The sequence below is a fragment of the Rhincodon typus genome, chromosome 1, assembly GCF_021869965.1.
Source record: "Rhincodon typus isolate 14 chromosome 1, sRhiTyp1.1, whole genome shotgun sequence".
Lineage (NCBI taxonomy): Eukaryota > Metazoa > Chordata > Chondrichthyes > Orectolobiformes > Rhincodontidae > Rhincodon > Rhincodon typus.
Genome location: NC_063332.1, coordinates 49,363,308 through 49,389,712, shown reverse-complemented (window position 1 = coordinate 49,389,712; position 26,405 = coordinate 49,363,308). Strand labels below are relative to the sequence as shown.

At 39.6% G+C, this 26,405-nt stretch overlaps 1 protein-coding gene across 2 annotated transcripts in view; it reads left to right on the top strand.

The window, feature by feature from the left end:
* The window catches only part of npr2 (natriuretic peptide receptor 2), a 162,330-nt gene that overhangs the window by 36,570 nt on the left and 99,355 nt on the right, over positions 1–26,405 (top strand). For both annotated transcript variants that reach the window (XM_020527198.2, XM_048615481.1), the window contains exon 5: positions 22,595–22,689. In XM_020527198.2, the coding sequence (XP_020382787.1) occupies positions 22,595–22,689 (95 nt within the window). The remainder of the gene's footprint in view (positions 1–22,594; positions 22,690–26,405) is intronic.

The window sequence follows — 26,405 nt, the reverse complement described above, 5'->3', positions numbered from 1 at the left end:
TATCTCCTCAAATGTAGGAATTAAATGTGCAAGCAGAGTTGCCTCCAAATTTACATCTGAGTCAGTGTTGTCTTCATGATAGATAATGGGATTCCTGCTCCTCAGCTTGAGTTGTCCTAGTTCAAATGCCCTCTCTTACAATTTTTCCTGAAATCCTCTCTATTCCTTCTTTGTCCTTTCCTCACTTGCCAGTCTCTCTCTCTTTCTCTCCTCCTTTTCTTGGTATTCTAATTTCTATTCCTCAAACTTTAATCTCTCTACCACTACCCCATCTGCTTCCTTTTTTCTCAATTTTCACCTGTAAAGTGTTAGCCACCCTTTTAATATTTTGACTTTTCTGCCTTAGGGACAACCTTCCAATCCCGAGTGCCTTGCTGTACATTTTGATTGCTCAAGAGACAGAAATGTTAAATTCACAAAAGTAGCATTCCCTACATCTGCTAGTAATGCACGGACATCAAATGTGCAAATCTCTATACTGTAGCAGTACAAATTCAAGAAAGCCTTTTATATTTTCTTTAAATTGGTTGAAAATTTACCCACTCTAATTCTTTTGTTTGATTTATGGATACAAAGCATGGCCATGAGCTCCCAATTTGTTGTAACCAGATCCCGGGTGATTATTTCGTTATTAAGATATGATTATTAAGGTTCCAGACACAATTCCCCTTCTTTATTCATCCTTCTTCTCCTACGGTTGCAGCAAGGTGAATTTACAATGGATGCCCTCCCTGGATCATATGAGTCTATGTTTTAGAAGGAACAACCCAATCAGTCTTGTTTGAATTAGCAAGGAATGAGGTGTTAGTTATTAACCGTGAGAAGAAAGATCAATGAAACAAATATGTACACAGATTAGAAATGAGAATTGAACCCAAAAGTAAAAGATTAAATTTAAAAAATATATGGTCAGACTCTGGGCTATTTATAAAGAGTAGCTAGTGGATGTTGACTGTTCAGCAGTTTATTTTGAGAGTCTTAGCTTTGCAGGTTATTTGAACTCCTTTGGTACTGTTTCCTTTTGATGGGCTTGCTGTTTGGCTGGTTTCTATCAGAGTAAAGGAGTCATTAACTTACATTACAGGAGTGACTAGTAGATTGTTTTTCCACAGTGACCTTCACACACACTAGTATTCAAACCCAAGCTAGTACACTCAAGTACCTCAGCACTCTGGCAAACATAAACACCTCAGCTCACAAGCATACTTTCCACTAGCATGCAAAAACCAGGTTAAACTGATGATTATCCCTTGTTCTTGTGTATTCCTTAAAGGCGAGGACATGAAACTTGCCTCTCACTTAGACTGCTATCCTTTCTCCCATCATGTTCACAGTTTGAGTTGACTCCCAGGAGATTGCAGTTCAGTTTGTTGTGCATTTTTCCCTTTTAAATTAATCCCTTTGAAATTATCTTGTCACCTTGTCAAGCGTGATTTTCCACTGTTTGCCTGTAGATTGCCACTGAATTTACATCTGCAGTCATCTTTTAGTTTTTTCTTCCATTTTTAAGAAAAGAACATACGTAATTAAAATTCATTATGTACCTAAGAACCTCTGGGTTTCTCATTTATCATGACAGGGACACTCCCATGTCAGAAAGAATGCCCCCTTTCTTCCTTCCTATCTGGGATTTTAGTACCCAGAGGCCTTGGCCTTCTCCCTGAAATGGTGAAAACTGACCTGTCCAATGCCTCTAGCCCTTTGTCTTCGGGCTGGTTATACTCCTAGCTTTACATTACCAGGCTCTGGTGCAGTCCAGGCTGCTGGAACTTCCAACAATCAAACTGGTCTCCAGCTCCAGAAAATGGTGTCTCCTCCGACTGAAGAACAGAAGTGCCACTGCATCAAATTAGCTTTTCTGCAGCGTGTTATGGCTTAGGGAGAATATTCCTCTGAGCCTGTCAGCTGGCGAACTGACTTTCCTACTGACTTTCCTTCTCCCACACCCTCACAGTAAAATTCCCTGTCTTTCCTCTGAGAGATTTGAAAATATTTTTCTCAATCAGTTTCCATTACCTTAGCAATTTGACGTCACAGGCTGTTCTCCCAGAAGTCTAATGTCACCAACAGGAATCTAAAGTTGCAGCCTGCTTTCTCAAAAACTCAAAGTTTTGGCTTCTTGTTCATTTAGAGACTAACTGAAGTATAGAGGTTTTGAAGCTAAAGTCAGTGCAGGTAATAGCTTGCACGTGCTCCCCCCTCCATCCCTTTGTCTTGCCAACAGTGGATTTAACCAACATCAGATGGACTCCAGTGATTCAAGAAGGCCACCAAGTTACTATGGGCAATTTGATGGGGGAAGGGGTCCACAAGTGCTAGCTATGCCTGTGACACCTCTATCCTGGGAACAGGCAAAAGCGTCGTCAGAGAAAGGAGATATTCTTTCCATCAGTTGGAATTAGATTAGATACAACTGCTGGATAAGGGAACATAACATTCCAAATCATGACACTGCATAATCCCAGATGATCATGTTAGATTTATCAGATCTGCATCTATATATCCTTTATGTTTTACAAGCCAATGGGGTAGCATGCTGGAAATCGACCCCACTATTCCTGGAATCATACAAAATGTTAAAGTTATTTTTACCTGACTTCCACAATGAGGTTGATAGAAGGCACATAGCAGGCTTCTGTACTAAACAAGAATTATTTATTATAATTAAACTACAACTAGAAGTAAACTGATATAAATCATTAGCATATTACACTAGTAACTAAAAGGCCCCTTAACATACACACACATGCACGCACACACACACGAAAATAGATAATTGGCAGAGGTAAGAAAATACTGGAAAGGCAGTCCCATGGTTTTTACTTCCCAATTCTGAAATTGAGATGATCATCCTTTGGTTAGCCAAAGCCTTGGTGTTCAGTCTTTGTATGCAAACTTCTATTGGTTTGTAAAGAGTACAGATCAGTTAATTCACTTGGAAAATGTTTCTGATTTATGAATTCAAAAGTTGCAGCTGCTGCAGGACAGCACTCTATCTCTTTTCTTCTACAAACAAATTCTAACTCCTTGCCTTCCAGTTCATGAGGATTGCACACAACCTCATAACACAACTTATCTGGTCAGTGACCCAGAGTAATAATAGTATATAAAATTAAAACAGAAAAGCTGGAAAAGCACGGCAGGTCTAGCAGCATCTGTAGAAGGAGAAACACAGTTGACACTTCAAGTCCAGTATGACTTTTCTTCAGAATGGAAGGTGGATGGAGAAGGATGCTTTTCACCCTGTTGACAAATGGGCAGAGAAGCAAGTGGAACATAGAACGGTACAGTAGAGGAGGAGGCCCTTCGACCCACCATGTTTGTGCCAACCATAACGCTATTCTAAACTAATCCCATCTGCCTACACATGGTCTGTATCCCTCTATTCTCTGTGTCTGTCATATATCTGTCTAAATGTTTCTGAACCGTTGCTATCGTATCTGTTACAACCACCTTCCCTTTGCAGCATGTTCCAGGCACCTGTCACCCTCTATATGAAAAACCTTCCTCACATATCTCCTTTAAACTTTTCCCGTTCACCTTAAACCTATGCCACCCAGTATTTGACATTTCTCCCCTGGGAAACAAATCTCAACTATCCACTTTATCTATTCCCTCCTCATAATTTTATATACTTCTGTCAGGTCACCTCTCAGCTTCTGATGCTCTCACAAAAGCAGTCCAAGTTTGTCCAACCTCCTTGTAGCTAATACACTCACATTCAGGCAAAATCCTGGTAAACCTCTTTTGCTCTTCTCCGAAACCTCCTCATCCTTCTAGTAGTGCGTAACCAGAAGTCTGCACAGTACTCTGAATGTGGCCTGACCAAAGTCTTGTATAGCTACATGACCTCCAAATGTGGCCTGACCAAAGTCTTGTATAGCTACATGACCTGCCAACTTTTATACTCAATGCCCCGACCAATGAAGGCAAGCATGCCATATGCCTTCCTTACCACCTTATCCACTTGTATTGCCACTTTCTGGGAGCTATGGACTTGGACCTCAATGTCCCTCTATATATCAATGCTCCTAAGGGTACGCCCATTTACAGTATACTTTTCTCTTACATTTGACCTCCCAATACGTATCACTTCACACTTATCCAGATTAAACTCCATCTGCGATTTCTCTGTCCAGCTTTCCAGCTGATCTATATCCTGCAGCATTCTTTGCTATCCTTCTGCACTATCCATAATTGCACCAATTTTCATGTCATCTGCAAACTCACTAATCAGAACACTGACAATTTCATCCAAATCATTATATGTATTACAGACAACAGAGGTTGGAGTACTGATCCTTGCAGAACATGACTCGTCACAGACCTCCAGTCAGAAAAACATCCATCCACATCCATCCTCTATCTTCTATGGCCAAGCCAATTTTATATCTAACTTGCCGCCTCAAAATGATTCCACGTGATTTCATCTTCTGGACCATAAGGGACCTTGTCAACTGCTTTAGCTACATCCATGTAGACAACATCCACTGCCCTACCCTCATTAGCCATCATTATTTCCTCAAAAAGCTCAATCACATTTGGGAGGCAAAGCTTCTCCTGCGTAAAGCCATGCTGACTGCCCCTAATAAGCCCACTTTTTTCAAATTCAAGTAAATTCTGTCCCTAAGAATCTTCTCCAATAATTTCCCTACCATTGATGTCAGGCTTACCAGCCTATAATGTCCTGGATTATCCCTATTACCCTTCTTAAACAAAGGAAAAACATTGGCTATTCTCCAGTTTTCTGGGACCTTGCCTGTGCCTAAAGATAATGCAAAGATCTGTCAAGGCCCAAGCATTCTTCTCCCTTGCCTCCTTCAGTATCCTGGGATAGATCCCATTGGACCTTGTGACTTATCAATCTTAATGTTTTTCAATCCGCCGAACACGTCTTGCTTCTTAGTATCAACATGCTTTAAAGTATCAACATACCCCTCTCTAAACTTACCATCATCACGTCTTTCTCCTGGGTGAAGGCTAATGTGAAGTACTTACTAAGGATCTCACCCACTTCCTCTGGCTCTCCACATAAATTCCCTGCTTGAGTAGATCTACTCTTTCCCTAATTCCCTTCTTGCTCCTAGTATACATATAAAATGCCTTAGAATTCTCCTTTGTCATACATGCCAAGGACATTTCCTGGCCCCTCTAGTCCTGCTAATTTCTTTTTTAAGTTCTTTTCTTCTTCCTATACTCTTCAAGGGCCTTGTTTGAATTCTGCTTCCCAAACTTTACATATGCTTCTTTTTCATGTGAACTAAACTTACAACCTCTCTCGTCATTCCAGGTTCCTGAACCTTGTCGTCCTTAGGTTTCATCATCACAGGAATATGTTTGTCCTGAAATCTGGTCAAATGGCTTTTAAAAGATCCCCGCATGTCAGATGGGGTGAATAGGTGGTGAGCACGCCCAAAGCAAAAGAAAAAGGCGGTTTTTATGGTAGCTGAGGACAAATATAGCTTCACAAAAGGTGTTAATGGTAGGTGTTAGTGTAAAAGAAAATAGGTCAGCTGTGCTAAGAGCAAACTCATTTAAACAAGACACTTGGGAGGTGCTGGAGGGAGGGTATTTATCACCATCCCCATGCTGATTTTCTGTATTAATTTCAGGTTTCCAGTATCCTTAGTATTTTAATTTTATAGCATGACAGACCCAAATCACAACTAGGCAGACACAATTGCAATATTTATTTTGCCAGTAAAAAAATATGGTTTAAATTGGTCCCTAATAATGCATCAAATGTAGTATGTACCTGATGGCTTTTTCAGATCCTTAGCAAAGTAATTCATAGAACCTTTCCAAACTGAAATTACAGTGTATATTGGTAGGCAGAAATAAATTTGAGAGCTATCAATTTAATCAGTAATGTATAGCACGATTTCAATTTGTATAAATACTCCATTTCTAATAAGGAGAAATTGTATAATTTTCTTAACTGTTACAATCATTTACACTTATGTATGATACTGAATAGGTGAGCATCATTCTTGAATCAGAATAGATGCAGATTTTAGGAAAAATACTTTATGTTACTAATAAGATGTAATTTTGAAAGCGACTATTTCAAAAGTACTTAGTTGAAGGTAAAGTACTGTTACTATCCCAAGATTGTAATAGGTGCCTCATACATGCAAATCCTTTCTTTTCTAGAAATGATCTGAAGGGTAGCTAAATGTTGATAATAATGAAGATGTTAAAAATGCGAAGGCATGAACAAAGTTGAAAGGAGTTTGAGTCTGTGCGGTAAAGTGAAAAATGAAAAATTTGAAGTTGGTGCATGAAAGCTGGCTTGCCAGTAGATGTTGGAACAAATTGGGATGGTAGGTGAGTGGTGCTTTATGCAGAACAGGCAGGAAAGCTCTGGATAGATTGACGTTTACAAAGGGGAGACATAAAGTGCACTGGAACAGTTGAATCTAGAGCTAAGGAAAATGTGGATCAAAATTCAAAAACACTTCACATAAGGTAGGTTTAGAAACAAGCAATAGCTTTGAAGCAGAACTAAGCAGATGTGGCAAAATGGTCTCAGAATCCCCATATAAATGACATTTTTGCTGTCTATGGTGTCAATAATAATGCCTTTGCCACTGGGAAAGCTGTGGGTTCAACTTCCAACCCAGGGACCGCAAACTAGGAGAGAAGGACAGAAGGTGGATGGGGAAAAGGACTCAAAAGCGAGTGTGCAGTTTTGTTTTTATGTTTTTAACCTTTCAAAGAAGAAAAGTGTGTTGTAGGGTCATTACTGTTGTAATGTTCACTATCAATTAGATATTTGCATGCTGAAGATCTTTATTTCATAAGCGTTAATATTTATGTTATCACATCTCAAAGCATTTCACACACTTTGAAATACTTGAAGTATAGATGATAGTGTTAGTTACAAACATGCAAACATTCAGCTGTGACCTCACTGCTCAATGGGAAGCCTGCTTATGGTAGTGGCCCTTTGTGTATAGGTATGTGTCAGTCATTTGTTGCTAACTTGTGCCTGTTATCTCATGTTAATTTAAATATTGTGGTGTCATGAAATCTATGCTTTCCTTGTGTGTCGTGGCTTTTTTTAAGTTTAATGGGGCAGTGATAATTATTGTGAATATTATCCTATACAAAAGAAGGCGGTGTTAAAACTTGGCTGCATCACCTAACAAATGACTGAGTGAGAATTAAAAAGGACCCCTTGAAAATCAAAAAATAGCCCTCAAGAAAATCTTAAGATGAGCCCTTGAAAAAAAATTTATTTTGACTCTGTTCGCCTCGATGAAGAATTAGGCCACCATATCAGTGCAGTACTTAGGGAGTGTTGTACTGTCAGAGATGCTGTCCTTTAGAGAAGTTGAGTTGAAGCTGGCCTGACCTCTAAAGTAGATGAAAAAATTCCTATGGAACTACTTCAGAGAGGAGCAGGGCAATATTCATCCCTCAATCAGCAACAACCGGATTAGTGTGTACTTCCTTCAATGTAATAAAGTTTTTCAAGGCATTTCACTGGAACGTTGTAATTCATAATATGACACCATACCCCAAAAGGAAATATTTGGTTAACTGACCAAAAGTTTGGTCAAGGAGATGGATTCAAAAAGTGCCTTGATGGAGAAAAGTGAGGTAGAGAAAAAAGGGGATTTCCATAGTTAAGAGCCTAAACAACTGAAGGCATAGCCACCAATGATAGAGCAATTAAAATCTGAAATGCTGAAAGGGGCAGATTTAGATGAGTGCAAGCATCTTGGGGGATTGTGGGGCTGGAGGAGATTACAATGATAGGGAGATGAAAGGCCATAGATGAAATTGAAAAGAAGAAGATCCCCAGTAAAAAAAAAATCTGATTGCTAAATAGCTCATGCATACAAAAACTCAGATTATTTTAATAGTATTTTCATATGTACAGGCTTGTTTGTGCAAACTAGCTACTGTGTTTCTGACATTACACGAGTAACTGCACTTCTAAAGAAGCTCATCAGCTATGTAGGTTTTAGGGGTTTCTGAGGTATAAAGCCATATTATTTGAAAATTCTCATTCCAAATTCTTGATTTACAACAGTTGGTTCCTTAGTTTTGCCTGACCTAAAAAGGTGAGAACAACCAATTTTTATGAATTAAGGAGAATTTTATAAATACTTAACAAGCAAGGAAAGCAATATGGAATTTTATACTCTTTCAAAGCCCAGGTTTCCTTGAACTTTGCTGACATAGGCAATACCATTCTTCTTCTGTCTCTGACGTTGTGTCATGTTGAACTGTCTCAGAAACATTATTAAGTTCTGACTCCTGGTTTCGACGTTTTGTGCATTTGTCTGACGTTGACAAACCAGTCTTGAATTGCATCTAAAAATAAAACAAAGAACTGCAGAAATCTGAAACAAAAACAGAAATTGCTGGAGAGCATTCTGAAGAAGGGTCACTGGACATCAAACACCAACTCTGCTTTCTCTCCACAGATGTTGCCAGGCCTGCTGAGTTTCTCCAGCAATTTCTGTTTTTGTTTTTTGAATTGCACCAAGTGTGATTAAAATGGACAATTGCTACCAGTTGTTCAACACCATTACATCATTTAAGAAAAATCTCACAAGTAGCCATCCCAAGTTAATTGCCTGACTAGCAGAAATTCAAACCAAACTCTTTTTAAAAGATAGCCAAAGCAAAATCCTATTGCAAATCAATATACCATAAAAAAGTAATATTAAAAATTGCAGCTCTAAAGTGTCTCATGACATTCTGTATTCCTAAAATGTGCAAAATAAAAGCAAGTCTTTCATATTTATCTGAATATCATTTTGACTGTTTATCCAAGTGCTTCACGACAAATGTGGAGATGAATTACAGGATATGTAATATGTATTGCATGTACACAAGATTGTAGTGCAGGATTCCTGATACAAGAGACCAAATAAAAGTATCATTGTAGAATTAGCATAATGTTTGGTGCGTTGGCAGTTTAGGTCATCGCAAACTCTTTTACCACTGAGTCAGAAGGTGGTATAATCATGCAATTCAATGTACTCAAGTACATAATTTTGGTTCACGCTTTGTTATAGTGCTTAGAGTGTGCAACCTTGCGAAAGATTTTGACTTGATGTCATAGAGTAATTTTGGCTTGCAAAGAGATCACTTAGGCCATCACATCCATGTAAAACTATATGCAGTTTCTTCATTTAGGCAGATGTAAAAGATCTTGTGACATTATTTGAATTGCTGTGGGGAGGCTTGGTGAATTGCAGTGGGGACAGCCATCAGCCTGTCATTCATTTAGACCATGTATGATCCTGACATCATTTTATGTGCTGTTGATTTTTATACTTTGGTACTCTTACTAAAGAAAAAAAATTCAGTTCTACTTTCAAATCTACAGCCTTTTGGTGAGCAATTTCCACATTGTTGCTATAATTTGTGTGGAAAAGGTACTTCCTGATTTCTTCTGAATTTTAAAATTTTAAAATTATCTCGTCTTGTTTTGGATACCCCTACCAATTTATCAGTATCTATGCTGTCAAATTCCTTAGTCAGTTTAACATCTTGATTACATCACCCCTCAAACTTTTAAACTCAATAGAATGCAAATATGTTTATATAACTATTGCCATTTTTTCACCACTGATGATCTGGGCAATCTCCTGATTGGGAACTACGGGATATGGCTCAGCCAGCTAGATGATAGTGGGTTGATTAAATTAATTCCAATGGCTCATTGTCTAATCCCCATTCCAGCTGAGAAAGACTCAGGTCCTGCTTCCTTATCCAACCTGTATTAAAAAGTCAGAGCGCTTTCCTGTGGTTTAGTGAATCATCAGGCAAAAAACTGAAGAAGATAATCTCCTGATAACAACCACAATGCTGGAAATTGGCATTGTGGCTAAAGTTGAGATCAGCTAGAGGTTTGGCCTATCTGGAGATCGGGAGAAATGTTTTAAATTACTTTGTAATGTGGGTGACATGACAAACATCTGCTGAGAATTCAGTCATAGTTAGAAGACAGATGCCATAGCTCCACCCAAATGCAATGAAACTGGATCTTCAAAAGTTTATTTTTCTGAACTCGCAAAATTTGGTCAGATTAATGGAAGGGCTCCACATCAAGCATAATCCTGATATAATTGCCAACTCCTTCTTCTAAGAATTTTCTAGGACAATTTGTTTTAATCCCTTATGAAAAATGATAATTGTGTTCTGACTTTGGAAGCTCTTACGGTTTATTTTATAATAAATTGACATTGGAAATGTGCAGGCAATAAAATTTGCAGATGTAACTTAAATGGATGATATATGGCTTTTCAAAAAATGTAAAAGATTCTCAGTGTTCAGAGATTACAGGTCTACTTTTTAAAAACATAGATCTTTAAATGAATTGCAAAATGTGCAGAGATCCAATAAAAGATTGAAATACTACAATTTTGGGGAAAAGAGAATTTCATTACATTCTAAAAAGTTTTGCTTTATTACTTTAGAGCTATCTATTTATGGACGTTGGCACCCTTACAATAAACATTTACAATGCTCAAATTGTTGAATAGAATGTCAGAGTCTAATTTCATGAAAACCTACATTGTTGCTCTGAGGTTGCTGGATCTGAAAGGGAAGAAAAACATGATTACAATTTGTGTTGTAGCTTAGTGCAATGTTGGCAGAATTAGTCTGAAGTGCATTGCAGTGATTTAATGGGAATACATAAAGAATCATCAAAAGTTTATATATGGTTCCAAAATAGGTTTGGCAAATCTTCTGTGACATTACATAGAAAATTTGCTGTTTCGTATGCAATTATGATGTTTAGCTGGCGAGTTGGTTTATTCTTTATAGTCATAGCACAGTGTACTCCTTTTACCTGATCAAGCAAATGCAGATTATTTGAGTGCCTTGTGAGTGCCTGATCTTCTATTAAAGTTTATAATATGTTATTATTTGGAAATTTAAGTTCTAAAGTGGAAGGGCCATACATGCCTTTAAGGTGGGTTTGTATTCCTGTATTGTTAGTGTTAAGAATTGGTGGGCATTGATTTTAGTTTTGTTTTGCCCTGTGAGTGGTGATGAGGTTTTTGAGGTTTATTGATGCATACATTTAATGAGGGGTTACAGCTTTGGAGTAGAGCTTGAGGTGAACAGTTCAGGGCATTAGAAACATGAGTAAAACAGAGAAAAATAGGTTGGAGCGCTAGTGGCAAGGTGTCCTTTGATGCAGTGAGACAAATTTAGAACCATCTAGAAGATCAGCCAGTATGTATAGATTCAGTCAATGTAAAAAAGAACTGTTAGTATTGCAATCTCCAAAAGTCCCGACCCGAAATGTCAACTTTCTTGCTCCTCTGCTGCTGCCTGGCCTGCTGTGTTCCTCCAGCTCCACACTGTGTTATCTCTAACTCCAGCATCTGCCGTTCTTACTATCTCTGAATCTGTATTTGTGATTTTTTTATAAGACCATTTTAAATAATTCTTGCATAGTGTGCCATGAAGCTTTTTTTTCTTTTGTTTAATCAACTTTTCTGTTCTTTTGTTTAAAGTACATTGTCTTCCTTGTATGAATATGTTAAGTCACTGACCATAGCAGTAAACAAATAGCAAAAATAAAAGTTATGATCCATCAAGCTAGATTTTACTCTGAATTGTCCATTATTACCATCCTTTGGAATCATATAAAGATTAATCAGAGAGCAGATGGAGCTATCTGTACATTTATTGGTGTATAAAATAAAAACACATCCTGAAAAGGTTTGTTTTCAGCTTTTAGCTGTGAAAATTTTATGTCAGTAATGTATTATTGTTTAAAGTTTGATATCTGACCTTGACAGACAGATGCTAATTCAAAAGCACGTAGATATGAAAAACAGATTTCCCTATACAATATTAAAACTTCACTCCACAAACCTTGTTAACTAATGTCTCAATTTTTAGCAATTATTTAATGTCAATATTTAATCTTGAAACTGTCCATATACTCATTTATAGTGTAAATGTTCTTACGTGAAAGTTGGTCAGACACAGTAGAACCCAGATTTTCATATTGGAGGTATGAATTGGGTGTGGGAATACTTCCCAAAGTCACAATCCCATCTGTACTGCAAACAAAAAATGCTGGAAATCACAACAGATCAGGCAGCATCTGTGGAGACAGAGCAAGCTAACGTTTCGAATCTAGATGATTCTTCATCAGAGTCGATTTGTTCCCACAATCCCATCTCGTGACTCACAGTGCCACTGATGTTTTCATGATGGGAAGGTGGGAATGGGCTAGAATTGGGGAGGCTGAATTGGAGGTAGGCCAAAATTTGTTGCCATTTACTGTGACATTGACCAGTTATCAAGAACAATGTGACCTACCCTCGCTCATCTCATTCATCCCATACCTCCTCACACTGTGCCGTCATATATTTTCAGCACAAACACCTGATTCACTCACCTAATACCCATGCTAAAAACAACCACAATATTTGTAAAATATTGGATAGCTTTTGAAGAATGCAAAGTCAAAATTCTTTTAGCGTAGCTCAGCGAAAATGCTGAAGTTTGTTTATCTCTTAACAACTCTGTCCACGATTCCTAATGGGTAGAATTCATTAATGGTGTTTAGAAGGCATCCAAGAATTTATTGAAGGAATATATAAACAAAATCTCCTGTGTTGAACCTATCAAAGGTTTTAAAGACAGCCAAAAGCTCACGAGCTGTAAATGTTTCGAAGCAGCCTAACAGATGGCTGAGTTGAATTTTAAAGGCAGTGAAAGCTCAGCCTTCTTTCAAAGCTTTGCAACAATCAAAGGGATAAACTGGATATCAAAGCCAGTGAAAGCTCATCCACCTGTCAAACATTTGAAATTGTCAATCAGATGGCTGAACTAAATATCAAGGGAAACAAATCGAAAGTTATGGGTATATTTCACACCATAATTCCTGGATTTCATCTCAGTGCAATTCAAAATAGCACTTTGTCCAGTGGACAATAAATTCTTATGCACCTGAAGACTTTCTGACTTCTACGATACATGAGTATTGCAGAGGAAAGAGACATTTTTTGGAAGCATACTGTCAGCGACCACTCATCTGTGAGATGCAAAAATGTCACATTTAGAGTCATAGCATCATACAGCACAGAAACGGGCCCTTTGGCCCAACTTGTCCATGCTGACCAGGTTTCCTAAACTGAATTAGTCCCATTTGCCTGCATTTGGCTCATATCCCTCTGAACCTTTTCTATCTATCCAACTCTCAGTCAAAATGTATTTTAAATGTTGTAATTGTACCAGCCTCTATCATTTCCTCTGGCAGCTTATTCCATATATGTGCCACCCCCTGTGTGAAAATGTTGCCCCTCAGGTCCCTTTAAAGCTTTCCCTTCTTACCTTAAACCTATCAGCTCTAGTTTTAGACTCCCCTACCCTGGAGAAAAGACCTTGGTTATTCACCTTATCTGTGCCCCTCATGATTTTATAAACCTCTGTATGATCACCTCTCAGCCTCCTACGTTCCTGGGATAAAAGTCACAACCGATCCAGTCTCTCCTTATAACTCAAATTTTCCAGCCTTGGTGACATCTTTGTAAATCCTTTTTGCACTGTTTCCAGAATAATAACATCCTTCCTATAGCAGGGCAACCAAGAATTATATGCGGTACTCCAAATGTGGCCTTACCGATGTCTTGTACAACTGTAAAATGACATTCCAACTGCTGTACTCAGTGCTCTGGCCCTCCGACAACTTACCCACCACTCACTTTAGGCTGACTGTGGTTCCCTGGCTTTTCCTGGCAGCCTTTCTTAAAAAGTGGCACAATATTAGACACCCTCCAGTCTTCCAGCATGTCACCTGTGGCTATTGATGATACAAATATCTCCCCGAGGAGCCCATAATTTCTTTCCTAGCTTCCCACAATGTCCTGGGATACACCTACTCAGGTCCCAGGGATTCACCTATCTTTATGCATTTTAAGAGCTCCAGCACCTCCTTGTCTGTCATGTGGACTCTAAGCTTCCATGTCTTTCTCCACGGTAAATACTGATGAGAAATATTTGTTTAGGATCTCACCTATCTCCTATGATCCCAGACATAGAAAGCCCTGTCGATCTTTAATAGGCCATATTCTCTCTCTAGTTACTCTTTTGCCTTTAATATACTTGTAGAATCTCTATAAATTCTCCTTGACCTGATCTGCTAAAACTATCTCATGTCCCCATTTCACCATCCTGATTTCCCTCTGAAGTGTACTCCTACACTCTCTATATTCCTCAAGGGACTCACTTGATCCCAGCTGTCTATCCCTGACATGTGCCTCCTTCTTTATCTTGACCAAAGCATCAATATCTCTAGTTATTCAGTGTTCCATACTCCTGCCAGCTTTGCTGTTCAAGAAGTAATAATTTATACTGTATGAACAAAAGGTGCTGATTAATTGGCAATCCAACTCTTATCAGTTGAGGTGTTGTCATTGAAGAATCTGCCAGGGAACTATTGCAGCTCATGTTGTTGGTTAGTTCAAAACATGCATAATGCTTGGACATGTTTCTTTCTCATGCAGAAGACAAGACATGTGGATGACACAAAACTTTACCATCATATTTCTTTTCTCAGCAATGCGCAAGTTTCACAATGCTCGTCATTCCCTTTGCCAATTGCCAGATGTCAGAGGTGACAACCTGGCAACCATATTATTTAATGGTCACATCTTTTCAAACTAAAGTCTTGTCATCACCCTCTGCATTTACTATTATGTATTTTATTATGACACGTGAAGTCAGCAGCATCTTTTGTGCTTAACGTTCACTACGTTCCCAACCCCATCCATGTTATTGTGATGGTGAACCAAGTTGTGTGAATCATGATGCCTTCCAAAATCTCCCCAGCTGAATGAAAATTGCTGAAGATCAAAATTCCACAATGCTTTCAGTAATGTTAGGACATAAGTACGCAGGCTCTTGACTCACAGTTGTACAGTACACTGATGAAAATTGCCAGAACCAGATTGGGAGTTCATATCCTGGGATTGAGTCCTGAGTATGATTTCTGAAGCTTGCTCAATGCACCAGGACACGACAGTCCAGGTCCAGTCCATTCCCATTTGTGGACTTTGATCCAGGATGTGTAGCTCCTTGTGCGCACAGATTTACTTTCAATTTTTGACTCATCAGATTTTCTTCATTAAATGCACAGAACATTAACCATGATTCCCATTCTCAGACCTCACCCTAACATTTCAAGCTGTCTATTTCTGCCTCATTTTGGTCCACACTCAAATCTCAGTTGCACTGTTTATGGCTGTGATTGATTATCCATTCAATATTGGGATTGGTTTACCTATCTTGCTTTTATATTTCATGGTCATACATTGGCTGGTTTTAAACTTAATCCAACAATTCCTCATGCCCCTTCACATTATAACCAAGTATGATCCTTCAACCTCCATGGCTGATATTGTATCTCTGATGTCAAATCCCACCCTGACTCATCACTTCATTACTTTACTTGTTTAATGATATATCTGCTGTGCTATGACATTGAGAGTTTACTAGTTTCTGACTCTCCATTTCTCATGCTATGTCTGTTCCTCTTTGAATTCAGCAGATTGTTCCTGTCCTCTCCTCCTGTCGGTCATCTAAACCCCTCCCAATCCAGCTGCATTTCCGAGAATCATGGAAATTTAACAGTGCAGTGGGAGGTCATTCAGTCCATCATGCCCGTACCGGCTTGGTAAACAAGCATTATGATCTAGTGCCAATCTTCTGCTTTATCCCCATACCCTTTCACATAGCTTTTTTATTCATCTAAAAATCATCAAATACCCATTTGACTACCTCAATTGAACCTGCTCCTGCAAAACTGCCAGACAGTACAATCCACACCCTAACCAGGTAAAGGTAACGTCACCATATTCCTACCAGGAGGTAGGGCTGCTCTATCATTAGAGAGAGATGACTGATGGTGGTTTAACCTGAGGGTCAGCACAGCCTGGCAGAGAGAGGCTGAGAAGGAGAGCCTTCATGGTAACCTCAGCCGGTACAGGAATTGAACCCACACTGTTGATGGGTTCACTTTGCATCATAAATCAGCTGTCCAGCCAACTTAAGCAAACCAAGGCACGTACCCTAATTATTTGCGGTGTGAAAAGGTTTTTCCTCACTTCACCCTTGCTTCTTTCGTGGATCACTGTAAATCTATGCCGTCTTGTTCTTGTTCTTTTTACATCTCTCATCTTTCCATCTGGAATTAGGCCTTCTCTTCATCTTCTTCCTAACAGTCTTATCTTCATCATTTACTCACCCTTCCTCTCTCTCTGTAACTGATGCCATATTATTTGAATCGCTTATAGAGTCATACAGTAAGGAAACAGACCCTTTGGTCCAACTCATCCATGCTGATCAGACCTACTCCCATTTGCAGCATTTGGCCCATATGCCTCTAAACCTTTCCTATCCAGATACTGATCCACCATCCAGATGTCTTTTAAATATTGTAATTGTACCCACCTCCACCACTTCCTCTGGGAGCTTGTTCCAGACACATTCTACCTTCTGCATGAAATTGTTACCCCTCAGGTCCTTTTAAATCTTTCCCGCCTCATCTTAAGTTTTGGATTCTTGGTGAACTTCCTCAATAATGCCACAATCTTCACGATCTCTTGATATACTGGTTCCTGATTTTGTCCTTTCATAATACTCCCCTCATCCATAAAAACATCAACATCGCATAAGTATCCAGTCATTATTCCTTTCCACTTTGTTTCCAATTTTCTGTACTATATGACTGTGTTGGCCTCAAGATTTCCTTGTAGCCAGCTTCTGCTGATATGCATTAATTAATTTGTTTCTGCTTATGGCTCCTTTATTTCATTGATTAGTTGATGTTTCAACTGGTGTACGAGTTTATTAATTCATCACAACCAAAGTTTGCATTTAATTTTATGGCATCCAGTGCTATATTCATTTTTTTAATAATTTCTGTTTTCAGTTGTTTCATGGATCTGTTGGTTCTGTGAATGCTCCTGCTCCAATAAGTTATTAATTTACTTGTAGCAGCGCATTGTGCTATAATAGTCTTCAACTTGCTTTCCTTCTTCAAATTGAATTTTTAGTTTATTCTTATTATTTCCAAATTATTGGGGTAGCAGCTTCTTCGGAGATTTAACAAGAAAGTTCAAAATTGTGAAATATTTTGTCAGCATAAATATTGAGGAACTGTTTCCAGGGGTGAGGGGGATTGAGCAGAGAGTGGGGAGGGTAATGGAGGTTGTTTGGTGTCTGTGCCTGGATCTAACCTATTTGGCAAATGAAAAAGAAATCGTTTCAAATAGCAAATTGCTACAGTCTAGAATGCACTGTCTGAAAGAAAGATACAAACAGATACAGGGCTGAATTATTGCCCCCATGTTCAGTGCATGAAGTTGCAAAATACGTGGTTCCACAAACCGAGCCTGGGAGAACTTGGCCTGAAAGTTAGAGAAGTCAGGCCAGGTGATCCCACCTCATCACAGGTCTCACTAAGGCTCCTTTGACAGCACCTGCCAAAATCATGAGCACCACCAACTAGAAGGACAAGGGACATGCAAATACTGTCACCTGCAAGTTACCTGAAAACCACACACCACACTGACTTGGAAGTATCTTATCATTTCAGTGTCACTTGGTCAAAATCCTGGAACCCTCCTCCTAACAGAATTGTGGCTACATCTGCACCAAAAGGATTGCAATCTTCTCAAGAGCATTTAGGCATGATAGTAAATTCTGGCCTAACCAGGAAAGTCCATATCCCTTGAATAAATTAAAAAAAAAACACATTCCCCATGTTCCACCCATGCCAAACCATACCAGCTTCTGCCCTTCAGAACCTCTTAAACGCTCATACACTTCATATCAACCTACCCCACACGTACCGTGCTAACACAGTCAATATCCAACTTAGGTAGACCACAGGACTCATGCTGAGATGATATAATGTAAAATTTTAAGTGTTCATTCCATCCTTCGGTTAAAACACGTAAAAAGAACCGTATTTAATTTACTGCAACTACATAACCATTTATAACAACAGACATTTCATTCAAATGTATAATTCCTTTTAACACCAATTACTGGAGTTCATAGTTCACTTCAGAGTGTTTCTAATCATTTGGAGCTATCAATCAAATTTTAAAATGGCAAACATTCAATTTTAATAACGGAAGCCTATAAAATAAGTCATGAGTATTTGAGGAATTGGAGTAATGAAGTGGTGTCAAAAGTACGCTACCAAGATTATGATTAAGAAACATAAAAAGACTTTGATGAGCATAGGTTGAATTATAACAAGGACATAGAAAAGAATAATTAGGAAGAAATTAGAATGAGGAAGTACAGAATTAATCTACATGTCGATTGGTTGAACCAGGTCAGTCAAGGCAGACTTGAGGAGGAGTTCATTGAATGTATCTGCAGTAGTTTTCTTGAACAGTATGTAATGGAACCGACGAGGGAGGAAGCTATCCTAGATCTGGTCCTGCGTAATGAGACAGGGATAATTAATGATCTCATAGTTAGGGATCCTCTTAGAAGGAGTGATCACAGTATGGTTGAATTTTGAATACGGATGGAAATTGAGAAGATGGAATCCAATACCAGAGTCCTGTGCTTAAACAGAGGAGACTACAATAGGATGAAGGAGGAGTTGGCTAAAGTAGACTGGAAACAAAGATTCAATGGTGGGACAGTTGAGGAACAGTGGAGGACTTTCAAAGCAATTTTTCAAAGTGCTCAGAAAAAATATATACCAGTAAAAAGGAAGGACTGTAGGAAAAGGGGTAATGGATGTCTAAGGAAATAAGGCAGGCTATCAAATTCAAAGATAAGGCATACAAAGTGGTAAAGACCAGTGGGAAACTAGAAGATTAGGAAAACTTTAAAGGTTAACAGGAAGCCACAAAAAAGGCTATAAAGAAAAGTAAGATGGATTATGAGACTAAACTAGCTCAGAATATAAGGACAGCAAAAGTTTCTGTAATTATACAAAATGAAAAAGGAGTGGCTAAGGTAAACATTGGTCCTTTAGAGGATGAGAAGAGGGATTTAATAACAGGAAATGAGGAAATTGCTGCGGCATTGAACGGTTATTTTGTGTTAGTCTTCACAGTGGAGGACAGAAAAAAACTTGCCAGTAATTGATGACAAAGAGACTAAAGTAGGTGAGGACCTGGAAATGATCATAATCATGAAAGAGGTAGTGTTGGGCAAACTAATGGAGCTAAAGGTAGACAAGTCTCCTGGCTCTGATGGAATGCATCCCTGGTTACTAAAAGAGATGGCGGGAGTAATAGCAAATGCACTTGTGGTAATTTTCTAAAATTTGCAGGACTCTGGGGTAGTTCCAGCAGATTGGAAAGCAGCCAATGTGACACCACTGTTCAAAAAAGGGGTTAGACAAAACATGGGGATTTATAGACTGGTTAGCTTAACTTCTGTAGTGGGGAAAATGTTTGAGTCTATCGTTAAGGAAGAAATAGCAAGACATCCAGATAAAAATTGCCCCATTGGATAGACGCAGTATGGGTTCATGAAAGACAGGTCATGCTTGACTAATTTGCTGGAATTCTATGAAGACATTACAAGCATGGTGGACAATGGGAACTCTGTAGATATAGTGTACCTGGATTTCCAAAAGGCATTTGATAAGGTGCTGCACAATAGGCTGCTGCATAAAGTAAAGGTGCACTGCATTACAGGCAATGTATTGGCATGCAATAAGGATTGGTTAACTAACAGGAAGCAAAGAGTGGGGATAAATGAGTGTTTTTCTGGTTGGTGAATGGTGACCAGTGGTGAGCCTCAGGGATCAGTGTTAGGACCGCAATTGTTTACAATTTACATAGATGATTTAGAGTTAGGGACCAAGTGCAGTGTGTCAAAGTTTGCAGATGACACTAAGATGAGTGGTAGAGCTAAGTGTGTAGAGGACACTGAAAGTTTGCAGAGGGATATAGGTAGCTTAAGTGAGTGGGCAAAGGTTTGGCAGATGGAATTCAATATTTATAAAGTCATCCATTTTAGTAGGAATTACAGTAAAAAGCGACTATGACTTGAGCAGTAAAATATTGCAGCATGCTGCTGTGCAGAGGGACCTGGGTCTCCTTGTGCATGAATCGCAGAAGGTTGGTTTGCAGGTACAACAGGTAATTAAGAAGGCAAATGAAATTTTGTCCTTCATTGGTAGAGGGATTGAGTTTAAAAGCAGGGAGGTTATGTTGCAGCTATATAGGGTGCTGATGAAGCCACACCTGAAGTACTGTGTGCAGTTTTGGTCTCCTTAATTGAGAAAGGATGTACTGGCACTGGAGGGGTTGCAGAGGAGATCACTAGGTTGATTCCGGAGTAAAGAGGTTTGGCTTATGAGGAGAGGCTGAATAAACTGGGATTATATTCATCGGAATTTAGAAGAAAGAGGGGAGATCTTCCTTTATTCATTCATGGGATGAGGGCATTGCTGGCCAGGCAGCACTTATTGCCCATCCCTAATTGCCCAGAGGGCAGTTCAGAGTCAACCACATGGCTGTGAGTCTGGAGTCACATGTAGGCCAGACCAGGTAAGGATGGCAGTTTCCTACCCTAAAGGACATTAGTGAACCAGATGGGTTTTTCCAACAGTCGATAATGGATTCATGGTCATCATTAGACTCTTAATTCCAGATATTTATTGAATTCAAATTCCACCATGTGCTGTGGTGGGATTCGAACCAAGGTCCCTAGAACATTATCTGGATCTCTGGATTAATGGTCCAGTGATAATACCACTAGGCCATCGTCTCCCTTCCTGATCTTATAGAAACATAAAAAAATTATGGAGGGAAGATATAAGATAGAAGCAGGAAGGATGTTTCCACTGGCAGGTGAAACTAGAACTAGGGGACATAGTCTCAAAATTAGTGGGACCAGATTTGGGACTGAATTGAGGAGGAACTTCATCACCCAAAGGCTTGTAAATCTGTGGAATTCCCTGCCCAGTGAAGTAGTTGAAGCTACCTCATTGAATGTTTTTATAGCTAAGATAGATAATTTTTTGAATAGTAAAGGAATTACGGGTTATGGTGAGAGGGTAGGTAAGTGGAGCTGAGGCCATGAAAAGATCAGCCATGATCATATTGAATGGCAGAGCAGGCTCAAAGGGCCAGATGGCCTACTCCCGCTCCTGGCTCATATCTTTAAAGGAAATGGCTTTTTAAAAAATCTTGCAAGAAACATTGCTGTCTCAAAAAAAAACAAAGGAAATAGGTATTTAGACAGCAAATGAGAAATGGGTATATTGATACAACACACGGGGGACAAACAAAACACAGGAATCAACTGTTGCAAAAGACAGCACAAACAGGCATTTAACTAAAAGTAGAAGAAGTAGACTTTTAAGAATAGGCAAAGAAAAACATCATACAATGAAGGTTTAATAAACAAAGTGATAAAAGAAAAACAAAGTTCAGTGGTGATAAAAAGAACAAATAATGTGAAAAGAATTTGCACCGGGACTTGGAAAAAACAATCATGGAAAAAGAACAAAACTTAGCTTTTTGAACAGGCTATGCCTTTTCAATGTATAATTTTTTAATCTTTCACTGCCTTGGACTGTTTCTATCCTTTTTCCTGTTGATAATATTTTATCATAGTTCGTTTTCCACTCAGCCTTCTGCTTCAATTCCAAGAAGCTTCACTGCTGTTATTTTTGTCTTCAGCCTGGACTTTCCCCACTTCCCATCATATTAATTTAAGACCTTCCCACTGCTCTATTTGTCATCTCTGATGTCCCAGAACTAACTCCAATGCCCCAAGAGTATGTAATTTTCTTTCTCCTGCTGCATGAGCCCTGAAGCCATACACGAGCTTTACCAATCTTCCTTTGCTCAACCTTTCCAATGCCTTTCATAGGGACAACTCCAAGATGAGCATTCTTGAAGTCTTATTTTTCAAACTACTGCCCATTTCCTAAACTTTTATCTGCAAACCCTCATACATACTTGAGTTATCTCTTTGCTCCAACATGGACTATGAATTCTGTGTGCTCTTCCTCACATTCTAGCATAACTTTCCCATGTAATCTGGAACATCTTTCACACTGTCACACGTGAGACCACATTATACCAGGGACTCATCTACAGGCTACATGGTTGGGAAGAAGTTTTTGGAGCTAGGAAGAGCAACTGAATTTCTGGCCTTTGTATCTTACAAGTTGGCCATTAAACTATAAGGGTCCAGAATTCAAGGAAATTTTTGTTGGGTGATTAGAAAGCTTTGCTAAAGGAAAACCTAATTTTTTTATTATTGACACTCAGAGGCGATCTCATTCTTTTCCTGCTCCTAAAATGAAAATGTAAAGAAAAGTTTAAACGCTTGCAGATTTGTGCATTCCCTGGCTCCTCTTCCCATTAAAATGGCCTTGTGGGAATGCCAATTTGCTAACTCAGTGTGGTGTGCACTCTGCCTACTATGAGCAGCCAACACAACATGATGTTTTATTTGATCAACCAATCCTTGCTTGCAAATTCTAAAACAAAATGTTAGATGTGTTAGGAATCAGCATTTATATTAATATTTATATTAATAATTGCTGTTTATTTCAAAGTGCTATTTAATTTTCCACTTGTTTTATGTCTCTATTTTATTATAGGAGTTACTGGATTAGTGAGCATTGATGAAAATGGTGATAGAGACATCGACTTTAGTCTGTGGGACATGGCCAACATAGAAACTGGGGAATATAAGGTTCGTATTTTGTAGTATCTTTATGTTTGATGTGTAAATATTTGTTTCTCAAGTGTGGCTTGGATAAACTGAAACAACAGAGATGCTCTCCTATTTTCAATGCATGCCCCCCAGAGTAAACATGGAATTACTGAACTTACGTTCATATATATTTAAATGTAAAAATCTCTTTGTTACCATGGTTACATAAACCTGTTCTTTATTTAGAGGGAAGCATTAGGATGGAAGAATAGTCTCTCACAGCGGCCCAACAGAATAGAAATTAAGTGTGAAAATAGGACGTGGGGTGTAGACCAAAACTTACTGGATCACATTAGAATACTTGAGACTATTTTCTCCTGATAGGATATAACCCTGTCAAGAAATGTTTCCTGCAAAATGCGATGAGCATTGACTTCACCATCAATCTCAAGTTCAGCTTCATTCAGATAATTTAGGTAAACTAGTGATAGATTGGAAACGATTCAGATTGGGGTCTTATTTGCTAAGACAGGGGAGATATTGAACAACAAGAAGATTTAAAAGTCAAAAAGAAGTTAAATTGCTAAGCATCATTTTAGCTGTGAAAAGCTCACTTGGTGATTGCACTGAAGCATATATGATCCTGAGGGAGCATAACAGAATGGGCACCAAGAGGAAGCTCCTGAGGGAGCATAACAGAATGGGCACCAAGAGGAAGTTTCATGAAGTGTGGGAATTAGAATGAAGGGACACATTTTTGGACCAAGACATGTTAGAGGAAGAGATGAGGAATGTTTTTATTCTCTTAAAGGGCTGTTAGTGTGTGGGGTACTCTTCCCCAAGAATTAGTAAGGGCTGCATCATTAAATTTATTCGAGGCTGGACTTAGGTTTTTGTTAGAAAAAGGCATCAACATTTAATGGATGGTGGGTGGGTTAGACTGGAAGGTGGAGTTGAGATCACCATCTGATCAGCCATGATGTTGTTGAGTGGTGCAGCTGGCTGAAAACATTGAATGACATACTCCTGCTCTTAAGTTGAATGTTCCTACATTATTATCATCCAGATATCACTGATGTCCATCGTAGATTCATATGTCAGGAGCTTGGCCACAGAAGTCAGGATGGAGAGGGAAATTCTTTCAAACACACTGAGATAGGGGCTCAAAGTGAGCTGATGACAGATGGAGAAGAAGAGGGCCTGTGCAGTGACTGCCATTCTATTCAGAACATAGCCCTTTGGTATTGGAAGATCACATATTGACCTTAGTAAGTGGGAACATTTTTGCCTGTGAACATTATTGGGTTAACCGTAAGCCAAATACAATGGGACAGAACCTTCCTAGCCCTTGACGGACATGGGTGATGGCACTAGCTATAGGAAAAAATGGTCAATGGAAAATTTAGAATTTAATGGCAAGAATGAACAGTATGATTTTCCACCCAAGGTTTTGACTGCAAGACTAGAATCTCGCTAGTGACCACCCCCGCTTCCTACCTACACTCACCTTTACTAGCCTCATCCCTGCCTCCTTGACCGGTCCGTCTTCTCTCCCACCTATCCGCTCCACTATCCACCTTCTATCACCGCCCCCCACCTCTCTCCACTTCAGAGCTCCCTTCCCCTCCCCCATTTCTGAAGAAGGGTCCAGACCCAAAATGTCAGCTTTCCTGCTCCTCTGATGCTGCCTGGCCTGCTGTGTTCCTCCAGCTCCACACCTATACACCTAGGTCTGCTGCTCCTGCACCTCCCTTAGAATTGTACTCCTTATTTTGTATTTTCTGCCCACCAAAATACATTACTTCACACTTCTTTGCATTGAACTTTATCTGCCATCTACTCACTCACTCTACCAGTTCTGTACTGTTCCCCTCAGTTTACAACACTTTCAAGTTTCATGGCATCCACATACCATGCCTGCACACCAAGATTTAGATCTTTAATATATGTTAGGCTGGCACAGTGGTACAGTGGTTAGCACTGCTGCCTCACAGTGCCACGGACCAGGGTTTGATTGCATCCTTGGGTCACTGTCTATGCGGAGTTTGCATATTCTCCCTGTGTCTGCATGGGTTTCCACCAGCTGCCACAGTTTTCCCCCACAGTCCAAAGATGAGCAGGTTAGGTGGATTAGCCATGCTAAATACAGGGTTACAGGGATAGGGAGGTGGTGTAGGTCTGGATGGGATGATGTTTGGAGGGTCGCTGCAGACTCGATGGGCCAGATGATTTCTTTCTGCACAGTGTGGAGTCTATGATTCTAAAAGAAAGGGTCCCAATATTGACCTCTGGGGAACTCCACTACAAATCATCCATGAACCCACAAAGTATCCATTTACCAATCACTCAACCAATTTTCTGTCCAAGTTGCCACTCTGTATTTGATTCCATGAGCTATGACCTTTCTCACATGCCTCTCTGTATTGTAGTGTATCGAACGCCTTCTGAATGTTCATGAACACCACATCCACAGTATTACCTTAATCATTTCTGTTAACTCTTTAAACACCTCCAGAATGTTAGTTAAACACAATTTCCCCTTTAGAAATCCATGCTGGATCTTCCTAATTGACCTACCTTTTTTCCATGTGACTATTAATCCTGTCTCAAGGAACAAGTGGGGAGTATTCCATCATACTCTTGACTTGTGCCTTGTAGATGGTGGACAGGCTTTGGAGAGTCAGGAGGTGAGTTACTCACCGCAGTATTCCCAGCTTCTGACCTGCTCTTGTAGCCACTGCGTTTATGTGGTGAGTCCAGTTGAGTTTCTGGTCAATGATAAACCCCCAGGATGTTGATAGTGAGAGATTCACTAATGAGGTGGAACAAATACACCAGAAGGCCTGGGACGAGTAGCAAATTTCAGCAGTTGATGAACAACTTCCATGTGAAACAATTATAGCTGAAGCTACCCTTTGAGAAGATCGAGGAGGCCCAGAGTCTGTTGTCCTACATGCCATTTCCTCCAGATGAGTGAGGTGCATTCGGCCACAAACTACAGATATCCCGTGGCGCCTTTACAAAACGGTGTTACCTAACGGAGTGAGACCTGTAACCTGAACGGGGTTATTGTCCATTCTAAATGGATAGACGTCAAGGTAACAGCTGCATTGAATTTTTATGCAACTGGCTGCTTCCAGAGGGTCACTGGGAACTTCTGTGAGATCTCGTGACTCCCCACCCACACATATTTCAAGGCTGTAACCCATACAGTTTGTACCAAATCATGCTGACTCATCTCGTTTCCCTGCATCAGACTCAGTGCTGCAGCCTGGGCAGTCGGCTTTGCCAACATAGCTGGTTTCTCCCAGGAGCAGGGTGCTATAGACTGTACGTAAATCACATTGCAAGCAAATATCACAGTGCAATAGAACTGGCTTCCATTCCATCCCATCAATGGAAAAGTCATCTCTGATCATTGGTGCTCCATCTCAGAGGTTTGTGCCAAGTACCCTGGAAGCTGCCATGGTGCCTATACCCTTGAGAGCTTTACTAGAAGGGCCAGATGCCTTGCTAGGATGGGGGCTTCAGGAGACAAGGACTACCCTCTGCAACCATGGCTAATGACTCCACTATGTGATCCCTGACTGAAGCCAAGCATCAGTATGATGCGGCACATTCTTCCACCAGGGCCGTGATGAAACAAACAACAGACCTCTTGGAGATAAAGTTACAAATCTTGAGCCGGTCTGGGAAAAGGGTGGTGGGGGTGGGAGAACCTTTCAGTGCTGTCCAGACAATATGCCACACACATC